The sequence below is a fragment of the Carettochelys insculpta genome, chromosome 2 (genome assembly GCF_033958435.1).
Source record: "Carettochelys insculpta isolate YL-2023 chromosome 2, ASM3395843v1, whole genome shotgun sequence".
NCBI classification, from domain to species: Eukaryota; Metazoa; Chordata; order Testudines; family Carettochelyidae; genus Carettochelys; species Carettochelys insculpta.
Window position 1 is genome coordinate 190,642,895 of NC_134138.1, and position 17,762 is coordinate 190,660,656.

Sequence of the window (17,762 nt, forward strand, 5' to 3'; positions counted from 1 at the left end):
CTAAAGGAACATACACGTCTCAAGAATACTTGAACTATGCCCAGTATGACAAAAAAAGAAGTAGCCTGTGGGCAGACAGAGAATGAACAGGGATAGACATGGAAGGATTGCTTTGGAACCCAGATGGATATGTTTGTCTTTCTGACAGTCTGGGGAATGGTTCCTGGGCAATCTCAGGAGGATTCCTTGGAATCTGGTCTGCATGAGAAAAAATGGAGGTCTTGGTGTGGATCAAAGCCTTGAACAGGACCTTTACACCTTATTGTTGTGGCACATAAGGCTCAGAGTTCTGCACTCTTTCCAAAGCTAGTTTTCCACTGTGAACTAGGTTTTGAGAATTCCTCCGAACTTTACCAAAATTAAATCAGTCCTTGAGAAATAGCTGAGGTTTGAGTGTCCATTTCCCTGCATGTGTGTAGATATTTGTATCAATGCAGAGGTTTCCTGACACTTCAAAGCCATTATGTACTGGAATAAATGACTGCACAAAATGCAAAGCAATGGAGAATCTGGAACCTAGTGAAGATTTCATTCATTCGTTCATTTGTGCCATGCTGATTAGCGTAGGTGATCATGGCCCTCCACCCCTGTCTATTACGAGTACTCTGGAGCATCTCCACAGTACTGTGGCAATGCAACCCTGAAGTGATACTATCCAATATTTTCTCACGTTGTCTACCTCGTCCTTGCTTTCCATTATACTTTCCTGTTGTCACTAAATTTTCAAGTGCAGACTTACACTTACTCACACTTACAAGTGAAGATTTACAGGATTAATATACTTCTGTTGGCCACCCTCCCAACATACAGATAAGTGCAAGTGGAAGATAGAAGATTTTAAGAAGAGAAATGTGCCCAAAGTTCAGCAGGGATACTTAAAACTAATGAGAAATAGCTGTGTACAAATTTGTGTTGTAGAGGCCTCATACTGCTGCTTAGCTGAATACCTATAATAGATTCTGTTTATAGAAGAATACCTCCACCGGCTGTAACAAAGTATGTCAATCAAGGCTGAATGGGCTGCTAACACCAATGTGTTTAGGAACCTCCAGTATCATTTCATGTGTTTGTAGATTCTGTTGTGAAAGGCTGTTTGAAGGTCTCATATTTGTGAAAGCCATGAGAGACAAAAAACCTTTTAAACAAGCAAGCACTCACGCCCCTAATGGCCACAATATTTTCACACTCCATATTGAAAGAAGTATTATGAAAGGAGTTGAAACTGAGGTCACTGCATTTTTAAATGTATAGTTCTTAGTCTTTTATAGTTACAGGAATGGTGGCTTGTCAGTGTGCAGGAAATGAATTTATGCTCCACATCTCAAAACTGCAATTGGTACTAATTAGTCCCTTTGTTGGCAGTCTTGGCACAGAGGAAAAAGTCTGAAGGAGCATGGTGGCTGACCTGTCCCTTCATGCATAAATGCCTGGAACTGTGCTATTGTTGAGCTTCGCCAAGGCATTTACGCTTCATTATCAACCAGTCAGGTTCTGCAGAATGTCAGCGGGTCATTTTGTTTTTGCATTCCTTTTCATGTTGTCAAGCCCCTTTCCTCCCTCATTCTTCATGTTAACTGGGAACTGTGTTCTGTTCTTTGGTGGATAGCTTATCTTGCATTTGTCCTTATGGCAGTTCCTTACTCTGGGACTGATATTCTATTTGGACTGATTGATCTCTATTTCTAATTATGATTGGTAGTGGTGGTTTTGTAAGGCTGGACAATAAGCACCTTTATAAATCCAATATGTTCAAGAAGTGGTTTTTAACTTTCTGATCTTTTAATGTGACCCATTTGAATATTCTTTCCCCAAGTCTTCAGACAGGCTATTTTTTTCAACCTAATTAGGAGGACCTACTCACCGTAATCTTAAGATGCTTTCAGTTGAAGACTAACAATGACAAATGTGAGACACTCGCTAATTTGCCCATTGCCATATACATATGTTAGGCTAGGAAATGGGGTGTGGAATAGCTCCTGCAAAGGGAAGTCTCATCAGTTTAGGCAAAGAGTGCTGTGATTGGTGTTGGAATCTTAACATTTTTGTTTTCTTCTCCATTCTGTGCCTGTCCCCATATTGCATTCCATGATAACTTTCAGAAGATGGGGGAATGAGAGAGAAAAACTAATTCCTCTTCCCCGTTCCCTGCCGATCCTGCAACCCCCACATCCCCTCCCAGTGTAGTGCTGCCCTCTACTTTATCATTTAGTCTCATTGTTTTTTCTTTTTTACTACAGTGTTTACCAGCTCCTTCATACTCAGTGCAGCAGAACGGGGGGCATAAGGGATGTGACTGCACAACAGAAACAAAATACAGTAAACCCTCAAAATGCATGATTTCAGGTTACCCTTAACTTGCATTAACATGAGTTAAGTGCAACCCAAAATCAAGCTCCCTCCCTGCCCTGGCTCCATCTCGCTCGCCACCCATGCACAGCTCCAGCTCACACCCCACCCCTGTGCCTGGCTCTTGCTCCAGCTCACCACCCCTCACCAATGGCTCCAGTTCAACCCCCCGCCCTCCCCGCATGGCCCCAGTTCAAACCCCCCACTGGCTCACCACCCCTGCTCGCAGCTCCGGCTCAACTTTCCCCCCACCTGGTTCAACCCCCACAATGTGTGGCCCCGCTTCAAGCCCCCCTGCGTGTCTCCAGTTCAGACCTCCTGTGGCCTGGCTGACCACCTGAGAACAGCTCTGGCTCACCACCCCCATGTGTGGCTCCAGCTCAACCTCCTCCTGCGCGTGGCCCCGGCTCAACTCCACCCCCGCACCCCCATGAAGCCCTAACCCACCCCAGGCTTAACTCCCATGCACCCCTCCCACGGCCCCAACGTACCACCAGGCTTAACCCTCCTCACTTGCTCCCCCTCAAGTCCTGCCCCTGGACTTACCTTTCAAAAGGTGCTCCAGGTACTCCTGCTGCTCTCCTGCTGCAGAACGCATGTTCCGCTGGAGAAAAAAGCCACACCCTGACTTGTGAGGAATTTGAGTTACGCACGGGTACGTGGGCACACAGGCCTTATATAAATCAAGGCACTACAGTATGCTCAACAGTAAGTGTGAATGCAGCTGCCCTGTCTCCTTCTGAGCAACTAATAGAACTAGCAGAGCTAAACTTCAGCCTTGAGGAAGCAAACTTTGCAACCACAGATGCACAGTGTGGTTGATTCTGTCACAAAGGCAAGACATTTGTTTATTGTCAGTTGAAGGGGTGTCTGGCGGATCCTAATTTGGGGTACTGTGATCAGCCTCAGCCTTCCAGTCTGTCATGAAATTTTCCCTCTTTCACATAAGTTGTGGAGCACACGGTAGGGTGCCACCATGAGGGGAATGTTGCTTTTGCTGAGATTTAACTGAGTCAGTGGGCTCCCAAACCTGGCTTTTAGCCAAAAGTGCATTCTACTACAATTCTGAACTTGCTCAGCTTGTAGTTGAAATGCTCCTTACCGCTGTCCATGCTACCTATGTATGGCTTCCTGAGTCAAGGGAACAATTGGTAAGCTGGATTTCCCAGGATCACTGCTGGTATTTCCATTTCTCCAGTGTTGATCTTCTAGTCCAGGAAGAAAGTTCCATTCTGCAGCCTTCTGAACAGACCAGCGTTACTAAAGATATGCACGTCATGCACCTTTCTCAACCATCCCCCATTGATGGTGACATGTCCCTTGTGAACCACTAACACCATTGAGAAGTACCCCTGGTGGTTTATCTACTCTCTGGCAAGGTGGTCTGGTACCAAGATAGGGAAGCGTGTTCTGTTTATCACCCCACCACAGTTATGGAACTCCATCGTGGCAAAACTATCTACTATGTCCTGCACATTTCACAGTTTCACTGTCCTTTGTCACAGAAATGTACTGATTGCCTTGGCTGGCTGGATCACAGCAGCCCCCACTGTAGATTTGTCCTCTCTGAATTGATTGTCCACTAATTGGTAGCTGGCTGGAGTTGAAAGCTTCCACAAAGCTATTGCCACTCGCTCCTGAGCTGTCAGAGCGGGTTTCATTTTGGTATTGCTGCGCTTCAGGGTTGGGGTGAGCAATTTGCAAAGTTTCATGAAAATTGCCTTATGCATATGGAAGTTTTGTAGCCCTTGCTGATCATCCCATACCTGCAGAACAATGCGGTTCCACCAGCCTGAGATTGTTTCATGGCACAAGAACTGGCACTCCACTGTGCACAAAATATGAAAACAAAAAAGCTCTCCTGATTCACAAACCTGTCAGCCAGCACTTTAGTGGAGTGGGCCATTCTGTTAATGACCTGAAAGTCTGTGTTTTACTGAAAAGGAGTTTTCACAGCCATTTGGAAAGAGAAGCTACTGAACTCTCTTTTTATATTCAAATTTGACACATTAATACATGGTTTGAACCAGGATGACAACTTTCGAGCTCATTATAGGGGCTGTTTTACATACTTTGCTTTATCCAATTCTTGACTCCCCTCCGCATTCTTCTGCTCCTCTGCTCTCTGATTTGCTCACCTAGATAATAGTTTTTCTGATTTGTCAACCTTGATTACTCTTTTTGGTTCTCTGTGCCTTATATATTGAGTCTGTTCTGGTATGGCTATGGTCTGAAGAAGTGGGTCTGTCCCACAAGAGCTCATCACGTAATAAATTAATTTGTTCGTCTTTAAAGCGATACTGGACTGCTTTTTTGTTTTCACAGTATATAGACTAGCACGGCTTCCTCTCTGTGTACAAACTATTGAGTGCAGCCAGCATCTCCCTATTCCTCCTCACCAGTGTTTCACATTGTGTATTCCATGCCCTCCTCAGAGGCTTTCATCTCTCTGGAGGCTGCTTAGGCTCTGCCCATACTACAGCACAATGCATGAGGTGCTCATAATACTTGCCACAACAGTTTGAAGCTGGACAGGTTCCACGTTAGCCTTGCAATGACGTCTGCACGGACACCGAGTGAATAAAGGGGACATAAACTGTTTTTGCTGTTGCTTTCCAAGGCATTGGGGAGGAGGTAAGTGCACTATGGAAGGCTGGTGACACACACCCAGAACCGCCCATGGCACTTTTTGTTCCGACAGACACTGGGAGATTAACCCACCAGGCAAGGGGGCAGCAGGAACTGTGGGATGCATAGCCACAGTGCATTGCTGACAAAGTCAAAGCTGACTACCCTACACCCTCTATCAACTGTGCCAGTGTGAACATGCACCCGTGACTTAGCAATATTGGGTGCTCAAAAATTGACCTTTACAAATTTGTCCTAATTCCCTAGTGTACAGAGACCCTGAAATTATGTAGCTTGGTCCCAGAAAGGAGATTGAAAAACAGTTTATTTCACCAGAGCAGACAAGCATTTGTGTTGTGGGAAAGCAACTTGCTTTTTCTGCTGTCTGGTGGAAGACTCTGTGAAGCGGGCTCAGGAAGTGGGGGAGAGAGGATAAGGACAGGAATAAAGACTGTGAAGCAACGATAGGCACCCCTTCTGAGCTGGCTTTCAAATTGTTTCCAGGCAGAATGAGCTCGGAGATCACTGAGTGGTTGGGGTCTCCAGGCATCCCAACTATTTACAACACTTTTTTTTGCAAGGTGTGTTTGTACCAGTCTGAATAAATCAAATGCGTTTAGTATTCCTACTTATTTTGCTGCTATGTGAAAGGCAAACAAACTGGCCGTGCTCTGAAATAAGAGGAGGTGCACTATCACCACCTTGTGTTGTAATGAGAGAATACAGTTGAAATTTGGTTGATAAGAGAAAATACAGTATCGCATTCATCATGGGGGGGATGCTGGTACAGCTTGAACATCTTTAGTCCAACACCCTCAGTACCTGACTGGTGCTGAACCAGAAAACTTGCTGAACCACGGGAGGTCAGTATTGTCTAGCAGCATTGCCAACACTTCCTCTGCTTACTGGGCTCTTAGAATACATTTGTGGGTTGTAGGTAGGTAGTCAGTTGTGTCCGACGATGATGTCTTGAACTTGCACAGGCTCATTGGTTGTGTACTTGCATGTGGCTGAGGAGTCCAAGCTTTGAATGGCATGGGCGTTCACAGTGGGGGGCAAGAGAATTGTCCTGGCTTTTTTGGTGCGGCTGCTGCTGTTGCTTTCTTCCTCTCACAAGCATCAATGAGGCGTACGTGTTGCTGCTCTTCAAAGTTGTCATACGCATGCTGTACGAGAGCACACGAGCCTGCTTGGTCTTTTGCGTGCTGCTCTAGCTGACCTGGTTTTAAACCAGCATGAGCAATGTTGGTCTTCACACAGACTTTAATATCTCTTACGAGGCCTACCTTGATTCCTTTTGCCCTGGGAGAGTTCACTGTAGAGGAGTTGCTTAGGGATTCTCGACTGCTACATTCCTATGACATGCCCTGTCCAACAAAGCTGGGCTTTCAGAATCATGGCTTTGATGCTCGTGGTTCCTGCTCTGTCCAGGACTTCCAGGTTTGTAACTCTGTCCTGCCATCGAATGTGCAGTATTGTCCTCAGGCTGTGTGTATGGAAGCGCTCCAGAAGTTTTATATGTTTTCTGCACAAGGTGCAGGATTCACAGCCATACGGGAGACTGGTCAGGACTACAGCCATGTACACTTTCAGTTTAGTGGACTAAATTACAGCAAAATAACATCACAGAACACTTGAGAGCCAGGACTAATGGCTGTAAATAAACTGTGTGAGTCTGTGGGAAACTTGGACACTCTCATGATATGTGGTCATCTGACTACCTAAAAATCATGCCAGACCATTGATGTTACTGGATCAGAAAGTATCAGAGTACAGATGTTCAGCCTGTCCCCATTTACTCCTTGTGGAGTGTCGTCGTGGAGTTCAATGTGGTTCTGAAGATGAGCAGCATTCTGACTGAATGGAGCTCATTGCAGGACTGAGACCAAATTCCCCAAGCTTGTAAATGAGGATGTGAGAATTTCACTTTTATTTATGTTTTAATTTGATAATTTGCAGGATTTGAGTGATAGTTGGGGTATATTTGATATACATTCATTAAATATTTGCAAAACTTTTTGTGTTTACATAGATACAGGTAACACATACATACACAGTGTACATAAAGACTTTATTTAAACTGTATTTTCAGCTTGTTGCTTGTATTCTTAGAGTGCGAGCTTTATTTGGTAACCTGTATTGAGTTTCGCACTCTGTATAGACAGTTCTCCAAAAAACTGAGGGTGCTACCTTTGTATGTATAAATAAATACATACATATATTTGCATTTTTCATCAGCTGTGTGGTGGAGAAATTAGAATACAAAATGCCATGTGGAAAGTTGACTAACTCTAAAAACACCACCAGCAGTGAGTGTGCATTGCTAAAAAGTAATGTGGATATTTTATTAACTATATTTACAATACAGAGTTTATTTTCTTTTTTTGAAGTAAAAATGCCATTTTTTAAGAAAGTTTTGCTTAGTAGATTGGTGGAGCTTTGTTACGTTTATAATTTTTGTAATGAATGCAAATGTATTCTGGCTGGGTAGTGCATATGGAATAGCAGACCTCATCCCATATGAGCCCTCATTTGTTGTTTGTTTTGTTTACAAGCACCATCTTGAATTTTTGGTTGTCTAGTCCAGCCCCCTGCTTCAAGCATGATCAACCCCAACTAAGTCATCCCAGCCAGGACCTTGTCAAGCTGGGACTTTTAAACCTCTAGGGCTCGAGATTCTACCACCTCTCTAGGCAATGCATTCCAGTGCTTCACCACCCTCCTAGTGAAGTAGTTTTTCCTAATATCCAACCTACACCTCTCCCTCTTTAACTTCAGACAATTACTCCTTGTTCTGGCATCTGACACCACTGAGAACAGTTCCTCACCATCCTTGTTAGAGCTCCCCTTCAGGAAGTTGAAGGCTGCTATTAAATCACCCCTAAGTCTTCTCTTCTGTAAACTAAACAAGCTAAAATCCCTCAGCCTCTCCTCATAGGTCATGTGCTCCAGCCCCTTAGTAATTTTTGTTGCCCTCCAATGAACCTGCTCCAACACATCCACATCCTCTTTATACTGGGGGACCCAAAACTGGACACTATTCCAGATGTGGCCTCACCACTGCCAAATAGAGGGGAACAACCACTTCTCTATCGAGATGCTCCTCCTAATGCACCCTAATATGCCATTAGCCTTCTTGGCTACAAGGGCACACTGTTTACTCATATCCAGCCTTTCATCCACCATAACCCCTAGATCTCTTTCCACTGTAGTATGATTGCATGTATGTGGGGTGTTAAGGTGTGGGGTGTGCTTGGCACCCATTCCCATTCTAGCTTATCCCTTCAAAACCTGGGAAGTCCCGATATTTTGGATTTCTTGCAGAAAAGTTATCCACATTTCTTTGCTTCCTATTTTGGTAGAGGGCAACTCTTTCTCTTTCAAAGCAAAGTTATAATTAGTTTTCTTTTAACAATTTTAATAAGCATGATAAATACTAATTTTAAGAATTGTAATATACTCAATAGCATTTCTGCCTTGCTGGATTTTCTAGTACTTGTGTTTCTCAAATTTAATGTGTAATTCTGCTTTTTTTTTTTGTTTGTAAAATGCTATTAAAGATATGTACTAACAAATCTAGAATGGAAGGTACTTTTTAATATCCCTCTGGAAAATATTTAGAGATGTTACCTGCCAATGATGGATAATGTTGAGAAGAATTCTGTAAAGTCAGGGTTCATCCCTCTTATCCATAGATTCCCAACCTATGGATCGGTACCCAAACGTGGGTTGCCATTAGATTTTCTAAGAGTTGCCAGGGGGGCAGCTCTGAGCTGCATGTGGATCTTTGAGAAGCCATTTGCAGCTCCCGCCTCTGCTGCTGCTCACTCCTCTGGATCCCAGTCCCTGCTCCGCTGCACTGAAATGGAACTCAATTTAATTGGTTTAATGGCTGGCAGGAGGGATCCAGCCCTTAAACCAATTAAATTGAGTCAGATTTCAGCATGGCAGGGCAGGGAATTGCCTGTGCTGCACATGGGGGAAGTGAGTAGGAGGGCTGCGGGGAGCCACGCGGAGGAGGCAGTGGTGACAGCAGTGGCCTGGTGACAGAGCAGCAGGGGGCAGCAGTGCCACTGGTATAAAGTAGGTGGGGGAGGATTTTGGGGCTGCAAGGGGTTTAAGTCGGGGCAGGAGGGCAGTTTGGGGTGATGGTTTAAACCTGTGGTAGGGGGGCAATTTGGAGCTGCAAGGGGTTTAAGCTAGGGAGGGGGGCAGTTTGGGGCTGTGAGGGGTTTAAGGCTCAGGGTGGGGTTGTGGGGTGAATCTAGTTTTATAAACATTTTTTTCACAGCGAAGAACCTCGCTGCACTCCCCTGGTTTTGAATTGTCTTGGGTCACAAAGTCTTCCTGAATTGTCAAAATGGGTGGCCGTCTTGAAAAGGTTGTTAACCACCGCTTATCCTTTTATGTTCAACCCCAGCAATATTCATTTCCATGACAGGAAATAGAATGCAGATTTGGTCAGAAAAATGTGCACATTTCTGGGTTTTAAAAATGCTGAGTAGTTCCATATGAAAGGATCAGTTGATAGCAATCAGTTGCAGTGAAACTACGAAAATGGTGTCTAATCTGACATACTTGTACAACATAGATGTGACCAGAAACGTTACTAGTGTGAAATAACTTCACAGCTTTTTTCTTTGTTAAATATTTAGTTTCCAAGGGTGATGATGGAGGGTCAATTAAACATCTTTGTTTGGAAAAAAAGAACAATTTCTTCTTTATTCATCCCTTCCCCAACGCCTGTTTGTTTGTTTTTTCCCGCCCCCTTGGAAATGGCTAAGTAACATGGTTTATAGAAAAGTGAATTTTCTTTTTTAATTTATGGCCTTTTCTTCTGAAAATGTTCATTGTCTTTTAACTTTCTTAATGTACATACTGCTGTGTATGTTGTTTATTGGTAGGTTGATTTTGCTTCGTTTTGCCTATCTTGAATTTTTTACTGTTGGGCTAAATATTTGATCCTTTTTGTTTATCCCTATCCTAAATTTCATCTAGTCATTTGCTTCTGTCTCTCAAACACCATTAGATTAAAGATCTGTTTTGTTTTGTTTTGGTACAGGTTCAGCATAATGCAGATAAATCTACTACATTGAAACTAGCAGATTTTGGCCTTGCAAAGAAGGTTACAAAACCCATATTTACTGTGTGTGGAACACCAACATATGTTGCCCCTGAAATACTTGTTGAGAAGGGTGAATATAAAAAAAAACAATTTGCTTTTTCTATTCATAATATATTTCTGTGCATTGCTTGTCACTGAAGACATCTTGTTAATCATCCTATTAATATTTTAATACTAATGCATATTCTTTCTAAGATGGCAGGAGTCAAAATAGCATAGATTATAGTTGTTAAATTTATGTAAAGAAAGAAGAATTGCTTTGATATTATGTGCCAAGATGCCGTTTTTTTTTTTACCTTGTGGTTGAATCCCCTAAAACTTTAGGGGATTAGTAATGCAAACGGAGGCAATGGACCTGAATGGTCACACTGAGCAATATTCTGACACAAGCCTGGTCTACACTAGGGATCAAAATTGATCTCAGGTATGCAATTCTAGCCATGCCATTAGCGTAGCTAGAATTGATGTATCAGTATTGACCTTGCACCCTGGTGTAGATCAGGGCTCTTTTGGCTCACGTCAATGTCCCTTACTCCATGTGGAAGCATTGAGTGCCAGGGTCAATGGCTGAGGTCAGAGAGATCAATTTTGCCATGTCTTTGACAAGGTGGCAAAATCAAACTCCAGTGGGTCGATTGCAGCGCGCCAAACCCCACTGTAAGTGTAGACATATCCACATTAGAAGATCAAGAGAGAGAGGGAAGATAGATTCCATCCTGAAAAAGGTGTGGGGCTCAATTTGGCACAGGGCAGGTGTGCCATTTGTAGCCCTTGTTTTGTAGACCAGAGTTACCCATCTGTACTCAGACAGAATTGCAAAAGAAACTTGAGATCTCTTCATTGTCTGCAGAAGAGAATGGGAGCCTAAAAAGAGCTGTATTACACTATTTTTTTTAAAATATCTGCTTCATTTTTTGCTTTTCCAATCAAGCTTTAATCAACACTGGGGTTTTGAAGCTGACAGTGTTTGGAAAGTGTTTGGAAGAGGAAAGGTACTCTGTAAGGATTACTAGAAAATGATACAACAGTGTAGTACAAACTTTATCAAGAGATTCCTTGCTCACTTTTTCTTCCACTCACGACTTTTGATTAGAAAACTGAGTTTCAGAGCATGAGGCAAAGCTGTAGACCCGTGGTGTCCAACGAGATCTGAAGCTGCCATAGTAAACTAGCCACATTATTCTGAAAATATATTTATTGCTCGATCCAAGTAATCACACTCAACCAGCCAAATAGCCACATGTAGCTAGTGGCTAGCGGTTGGCCACCATAGCTGTAGACCTATGTTGTTCCTTAAGGAATGCAATGTGAAACCAGCAGTTCCTTGCCGTAATGAATTTAATCTCTAAAGGGTATTTTTTGGTTAGAGGCAATTGCATTTACATTTAACCTGTGGCATAAAAAATGGCATTTCCCTTTCTTCTCTCTAGGCTATGGACTGGAAGTAGACATGTGGGCAACTGGTGTGATACTCTATATTTTGCTTTGTGGCTTTCCTCCTTTCCGAAGCCAGGAGCGAGATCAGGAAGAACTGTTTCAAATCATACAGCTGGGTCACTATGAATTCCTTTCACCATACTGGGACAGTATTTCAAGTGGTAAGAATAAAAACTTTTATCCTATCTCAGGAGCTTATAGACTGTTGCAGGATTTTTCAAAACCATGATTTTAGTCCTCAGAGAGTATCAGCAGCTGTGCACGTGAAAATCAGATCTGATACCTTTAAAATGGATATAATTCCCTCTCTGAAGGAAGAACAAGGGGTCTTTCCGCAGCTGGGCTATAACTTTGTTTACAAATAGGACTTCAGAGTAGTACATTTGAGAATAGAGCATGAAGGTCTGTGCAAAAAGGTACACAAGGATAATGTCTAAGTGTGACATCATGACCCCATTGAAGTCAGTGGGATTCCTCATCCCATTTAGTACTTTATCCATCTGTAGTATCTCGTTTTGAAACCCCTAGTTCAGCCCTGCCTTTAGTCTTAAGTACACACATAGAACTCACTTCTTCCACAGGCTTGGCACTGAGTATCCAGACCTGGCGGCCGGAGGCTGCTGCAGTTGCTTGTGTGCGTCAGGTGCCTTGCAGACTGAATTCCCTAGTTTGGTAATTTACTTTTTGTCTCTGACTTCCTGGCTTCCTGCAGGGATGATGGTGACACCAAAAGACATATTAGAGCTTTGTCACGTAGTCACTAGTCACGGCACTGACTCAGTGGTAGTCCTACATACTGTTAGGTTCAACCTGTACTTGTTCCATATCTAATCTGGAAGTCTCTCATCTGGCAAAACCCATAATCTGGCATGATTTTAGTTAGCTGGATAACAATTTACCATGAGTGTGGCCAAGTTTCCTGTGGTCCCATGAGGTTTGTTTACAGCCACCAGTCCTGGCTCTCAGTGTTCTGTGCTGTTTATCTGGCTGTAATTTTCTCCTAAATGTCTTCTAAGAGACAAATAAGCGAAGAAAGTGTTGGTAATGTTGTTAGACAACATTGACCTCCTGTGGTCCAGCAAATTCTCTCGTTTGGCACCAGTCAAGTCCCGGATTAGAGAGGTTCAACCAGTAGAAAGAAAAGCAGGTGATGTTTTATTTGCTTGTAACGGAACATTGGGCGACCACCATCATCACACTGTCCTTTCTTTTCTTCTTTCACTTTTTGGCGTGAAATAGCAGCAAAAGACCTGATAACCAGGCTATTGGTGGTTGATCCTCAAAAGCGCTATAAAGCTCAGCAAGTTCTTCAGCATCCATGGATCAGAACAGCTGGAAAAACCAACAGCAGAAACCTGCAGCGGGAAGTGACAATAAATATTGAGCGCCACTTTCGGAGCCAGCGCAGGAAGGGGCTTGTAAATAATGATGCATGAAACCCCTTCTTGTTAATCTAGTCCTCTTTGTGCTTTCCCTTCCTAAATGAACTGGGCTCTTAGCTATTGTTGTTGTTTGACCCTTTTTAGATTGGGAAAGTGCTGGAATTCTAAGGCCTGGTCCAGCTCCCACTAAAGTGAATGAGTCGTTCCACTGACTTCAGTGGGCTCTGGATAGCTCTACGTGTGTCTTTGTTTTTAAACAAGTTGGTCTTTTTTGTATAAAATGTTTCTTTTTTATAGATTAAAAGTATTTGTTTTTACAGTTAACATACCTGATGATTATGGAGTGTTTTCTGTTCATATTTTGTATGGTAGCTGCCAGAAGTTCGTGTTTATGATGGCTTGTTTTGGTAATATGTGTGCATAGGTACGTGCTCTGCACTTAACCTCTGGACTAGTGGTTCTCAAACTTTTTTTTGCAGACCTCTTGAAAATTGCTAAGGACCTCAGTGGACAACTTAATTACCTTTCACATGTTGTTTGTACCATTTGCTAACCCTTTCACTGCAACTCTGGATAGAAAAAAACCTCTCAATAATAATAATAAAAAACACTTTTTTTTTTGTTCTACATATAAAAGCACCCAACTCCTATTTTAATATCAGTTGGGGTCTCTCCCCTACCACAGCAGCCACAGACCTGACAGTGGGAAAGACAGCCACCTCTCCCTGACAGCTGCAGCTCTGGAGCTGGGGAAACTTGCCTCTTTGGTCACCTCAGCCCTACCAGCATTCCTTCCATGGCCACCACCTCACCATACATGTCCAGGTGCCTAATTAGTGGATCCACACCTGCCATTAATTAGCCATTCATTCTGTTGTGTTCAGCCACTGAGGTACACACTGTAGGGGGAACTATCTGTAGACCACCTGAATGAAGCTTGTAGACTGTTGGTTGTCTGCAGACCATTGTTTGAGAACCTGTGCTGTAGACCAGTGTTTCCCAAACAGGGATCCATGAGGGAACTTCATGGCATCTGTGTGCCCAGCTGAGCAACTCCTCCTCTTCCTTCTCTCCTCCCTCCCAGTGCCTCCTGGGGTCTGCATCCTGGGGCTAAGGCAGGCTCCCTGTAGGTCTCTGTGGCAGCTCCATGTGCTGTCCTGACGTGTGCGAGCTCTGCAGCTTCCATTGCCTGGGAACAGTGACCAATCAAAACTATGGGGCAGCACCTGTGCGTGTGAGGGCAGTACATGGAACCTCTCTGGCTGCCCATGCATTTACGGGGGTGCCACAGGGATCTGGCAGCTGCTTCCAGGAGCTGTGGTAAGCATTGCTGGGCCCCTCTACCTCACCATATACCCAGACTTGGAGTCCTTTCCCACACCCAAACTCCCTCCTGGAGCTCATATCTGCACCTCCTCATCTAACCCCTTTGCTCCAGCCCAGGGGCCCCTGTTGTACCCCATACGTCTGGTTCCCAGCCACAGCCCCCAGCCAGAGAGCTCACATCCCTCCTGCATCCCAAGCCGTGACCTCAGCTCAGAATCCCCACATCCCCAGCCCCACCCTACAGCTCCCTCACCAAGCTGGTGTCCTCACTTCCCTCCTGCACCCAACACCCTGACCCCGCTGGTGTAAGGGAGTGAGGGTGTGGGAGAGCAAGCAATGGAGGGAGTGGGAGTGGAGTGAGAAGGGGATGGGGCTTTGAAGTAGAGGCAGGGCAGGGATGGGGCCTCGGTGAAGGAGCAGGATTGGGTGTGTCTGAAAAATTTAAATCAAAACAGGGTCCTTGGATTGCTAAAGTTTGAGAACTGCTGCTCTAGACAAAGACCTGATACCAGATACTGGTAGTGACAGAAATGATAAGTAAACCAAATATAAGCACATTTGTAAATTAGCTATAGGTTACATTAAATATGATGCAATATGATGTTGATATATATACAGTATAGATAGTGGTGAATTGTTCCAGGTCGAGAGGTAGGCTTATGTCTATACCAGACATAGACGTTGACCACTGATATGTAATTTTAGCTATGCCAATTGTGTAGCTAAGATCGATTTATCCACGGTCAACTTCTGTGTCTGTCCAGATGGTGTTTCTTCCGTTGACCTTCCCTATTCCTTGCCTCTCACGAAGAGTACAGGGGTTGAGGCGACCTCTGGGAGAGGCATTACACGCCTGCACAAAATGAAACCCCTGAAGATCGACACTCAGCAAGTTGATCTTCCTCTGTACCATGGCTCTAGTGACTCCTATGTTTCTACACTGATTCTTGAGAGAGAGAGAGAGAGAGAGAGAGAGGAAGGAAATCAGGACTGGTAATTTTTCATGGCAGCTTTGCAAGACTGCTGTAATATTTTCCCGTGTGCTGCTGAGGAGTATCTTTTCTCCCTCTGTTCTGAGAACAAAAAATCTTGGGAGGTGAGCAGTTTCTGTGGGGACTCTGGCTCTTTTTTTATGAGGTGGAGTATGGAGAACAGTTACTCAGTGTATTTTTCCTCTCAGATCCACACAGGTCATTCTGGTTTCTAGTATTCTCATGTGCTGCAGAAGGGGAAAAAGTTGAGGAACACTTTTAAGCTTTCCTTTGTCCCATCCCTGATTTTCCCTGTTCTCAATGTGGTAGCTGCTTAATTATCTTTTGACTCTTTTGTTGTCTATTATTGGCCTCCTTCCTGTTATGAACTGCCCCTGATGGCTTATGGGTCTTCCTTGGTGTTAGCTAGTTACTTTCTATATATACATATCACACACACACACACACACACACACACACACACACACACACACACACACACACACACACACACACACACACACACACACACACACACACACACACGAGTAATGACATGAAATTAAACAAAACCTGAACTCAGGAAAATAGTTCCTATTATTCTGTGGGAAAGTCTCTCAAGGGAAGTGGCAGGAGCTTCACTTCTTGAGTTATTTAAAACTGGACTGGACAAAGTAAAACAAAATTGTAGGGAAAAATCCAGTCCTGGCAACAGATGTGACCTAATATCTCTTTTGTATCTCTGAGTTGTTATGCTACCAAAATCAACAAGCATGTTTGTTGTCTTTTTCTGGTAAAATATCCACCAAGTCACACATGGTAGTAAACGATATTGACATTTAAAATGTTTAATATTTAGCTTTGATTAATAGCTCATTGATATGAAGATGGGTACATTCTGAAGCCATTGTTTCAGTATTTTTGTCTGTAGATACGTTAATCAGAAGGATATTTTAATAACTATAAGGGCTAGAATATTTTTTAAGTTGGGAGTTTAAACTGATAGGAGAGTCAGAAAACTGAAAGTGTTGAATCATGTCTGTTTTAACAAAGTGTTTTGTAGCAAGAATAAAATGTCAGAATTGACATCTGCTAAGTGGCTCAGAGGGGAGAATTGCACCTTCAGTCCTTAGGGACAAGTTGAATCAGTTTATGTTTAATACATACTAAATTAAAGGTTTCTGTGGAATTCATTAGCTGATCAGAACTCTCAAGCCTTTAAACTATGTCAGTGAGTATATTTAATATGCTGTACATTTGTGTCTTGGCCATGATTAAGGAGAGCATCTCTTTTCAGGAATGAAGTACAACACGGGATCTAGTGCTTGCCTGAATAAGGAAGTAATTAAGCATGTGTGTAATTGCTTTTCTTAGTGCGGGCCATAAAGGCCTTGTGTGGTAATTATGTGCAAGGAATAATTTTCCCTCTGTAAACTTCTGTCTTTGACAGGAAACTATTGGAAACCACAAATTCTAACTTGCAATATTAAATATCTCAGTTCTCTTAATTGATTTGATATTTTAATGGAGAAATAAGCTTGACTTTTTTAATGCATTTTTAGGTATAGTGAACCTGCCAGTCTGTATTTCAGACTTACTGGTTGCCTGGTCACCTTTAAGAAATTGTATGTAACAGCTTTATTGTGTAGAAGAAACACATTCATATAAAACAGAATCTTTATTTGAGCTGCTGCAAAGATTGTTTCTTGTCACACACGCTCTCTCTCTCTCTCTCTCTCTCTCTAAGTTGCGGACTGATTAAACACAGCCCATATTCCATCATGTCACTGGGCAGTCTTCTTCCATTTTGGCACAGGACTATGCAGTTGTGGAAGTCAGTGCTAAGTGCATTACACAATGAAGGCAGCACAGAAGAATTTGAGCATTGGTCTTGCACAGGACAAAAAGATACACTCAGACATTCCAATCATCTGCTTCAGCATTGGAATTTCACCCTTTCCTTTGTCTTCCCTTTAGCTATTTTCTTCCCCTGCTTCCAGGGCTTTGGTGCTGCAGCTACACCCAGAGTTCTAGAGGAGTCCAATCAAAAAGGCTGAAGCAGTGAAACTGTAGGGGCTGGAATTGGCTGAAGAAAGCTAGCAAAGGCAGGGAATCTGTGAAAGCCCCAGTGTCAAAAGATCAGGACCTCTCCCCACCATCTAATACTATTTGTTGTCAAGCACTCCCCTTCCTATTCCAAGACCTTCCCACGCAGACCCAGTCTTATGGTACATAGATCCCAAATTTTCTTCTATATGGATATGTTCATTGGAGGGAGCTTTTCCCTACTTGCAAGTGTCTTTTTTTTACCTTTTCTCCTCTTTCAGCCACCACCTCCTCTGATCGTCCCTTCTCCCTCCTATTGTTCACCTTCCCCTTAGATTTTGACCCTGTGAGACAGTTTCTTTGCCTCAGCAAAGCAAAAATACAAACCAAACAAAACCCCTACCCCACCTTACCTCCAAACCGCACAGGAAGATAGACAAAGGAAAGAGAAAACTGGTGTCCATGTTGACTTCTTGCTCTGACTTTTCATCTTCAGCCTTT

At 43.3% G+C, this 17,762-nt stretch overlaps 1 protein-coding gene across 1 annotated transcript in view; it reads left to right on the plus strand.

Moving 5' to 3' along the window:
* DCLK3 (doublecortin like kinase 3) overlaps positions 1-13,260 on the plus strand; it is a 36,832-nt gene extending 23,572 nt beyond the window's left edge. The window contains exons 3-5 of the mRNA XM_074986066.1: positions 10,037-10,169; positions 11,530-11,697; positions 12,776-13,260. Coding sequence (XP_074842167.1) covers positions 10,037-10,169; positions 11,530-11,697; positions 12,776-12,972 — 498 coding nt within the window. The 3' untranslated portion in view covers positions 12,973-13,260. The remainder of the gene's footprint in view (positions 1-10,036; positions 10,170-11,529; positions 11,698-12,775) is intronic.
* The last annotated feature ends 4,502 nt before the right edge of the window (positions 13,261-17,762 follow it).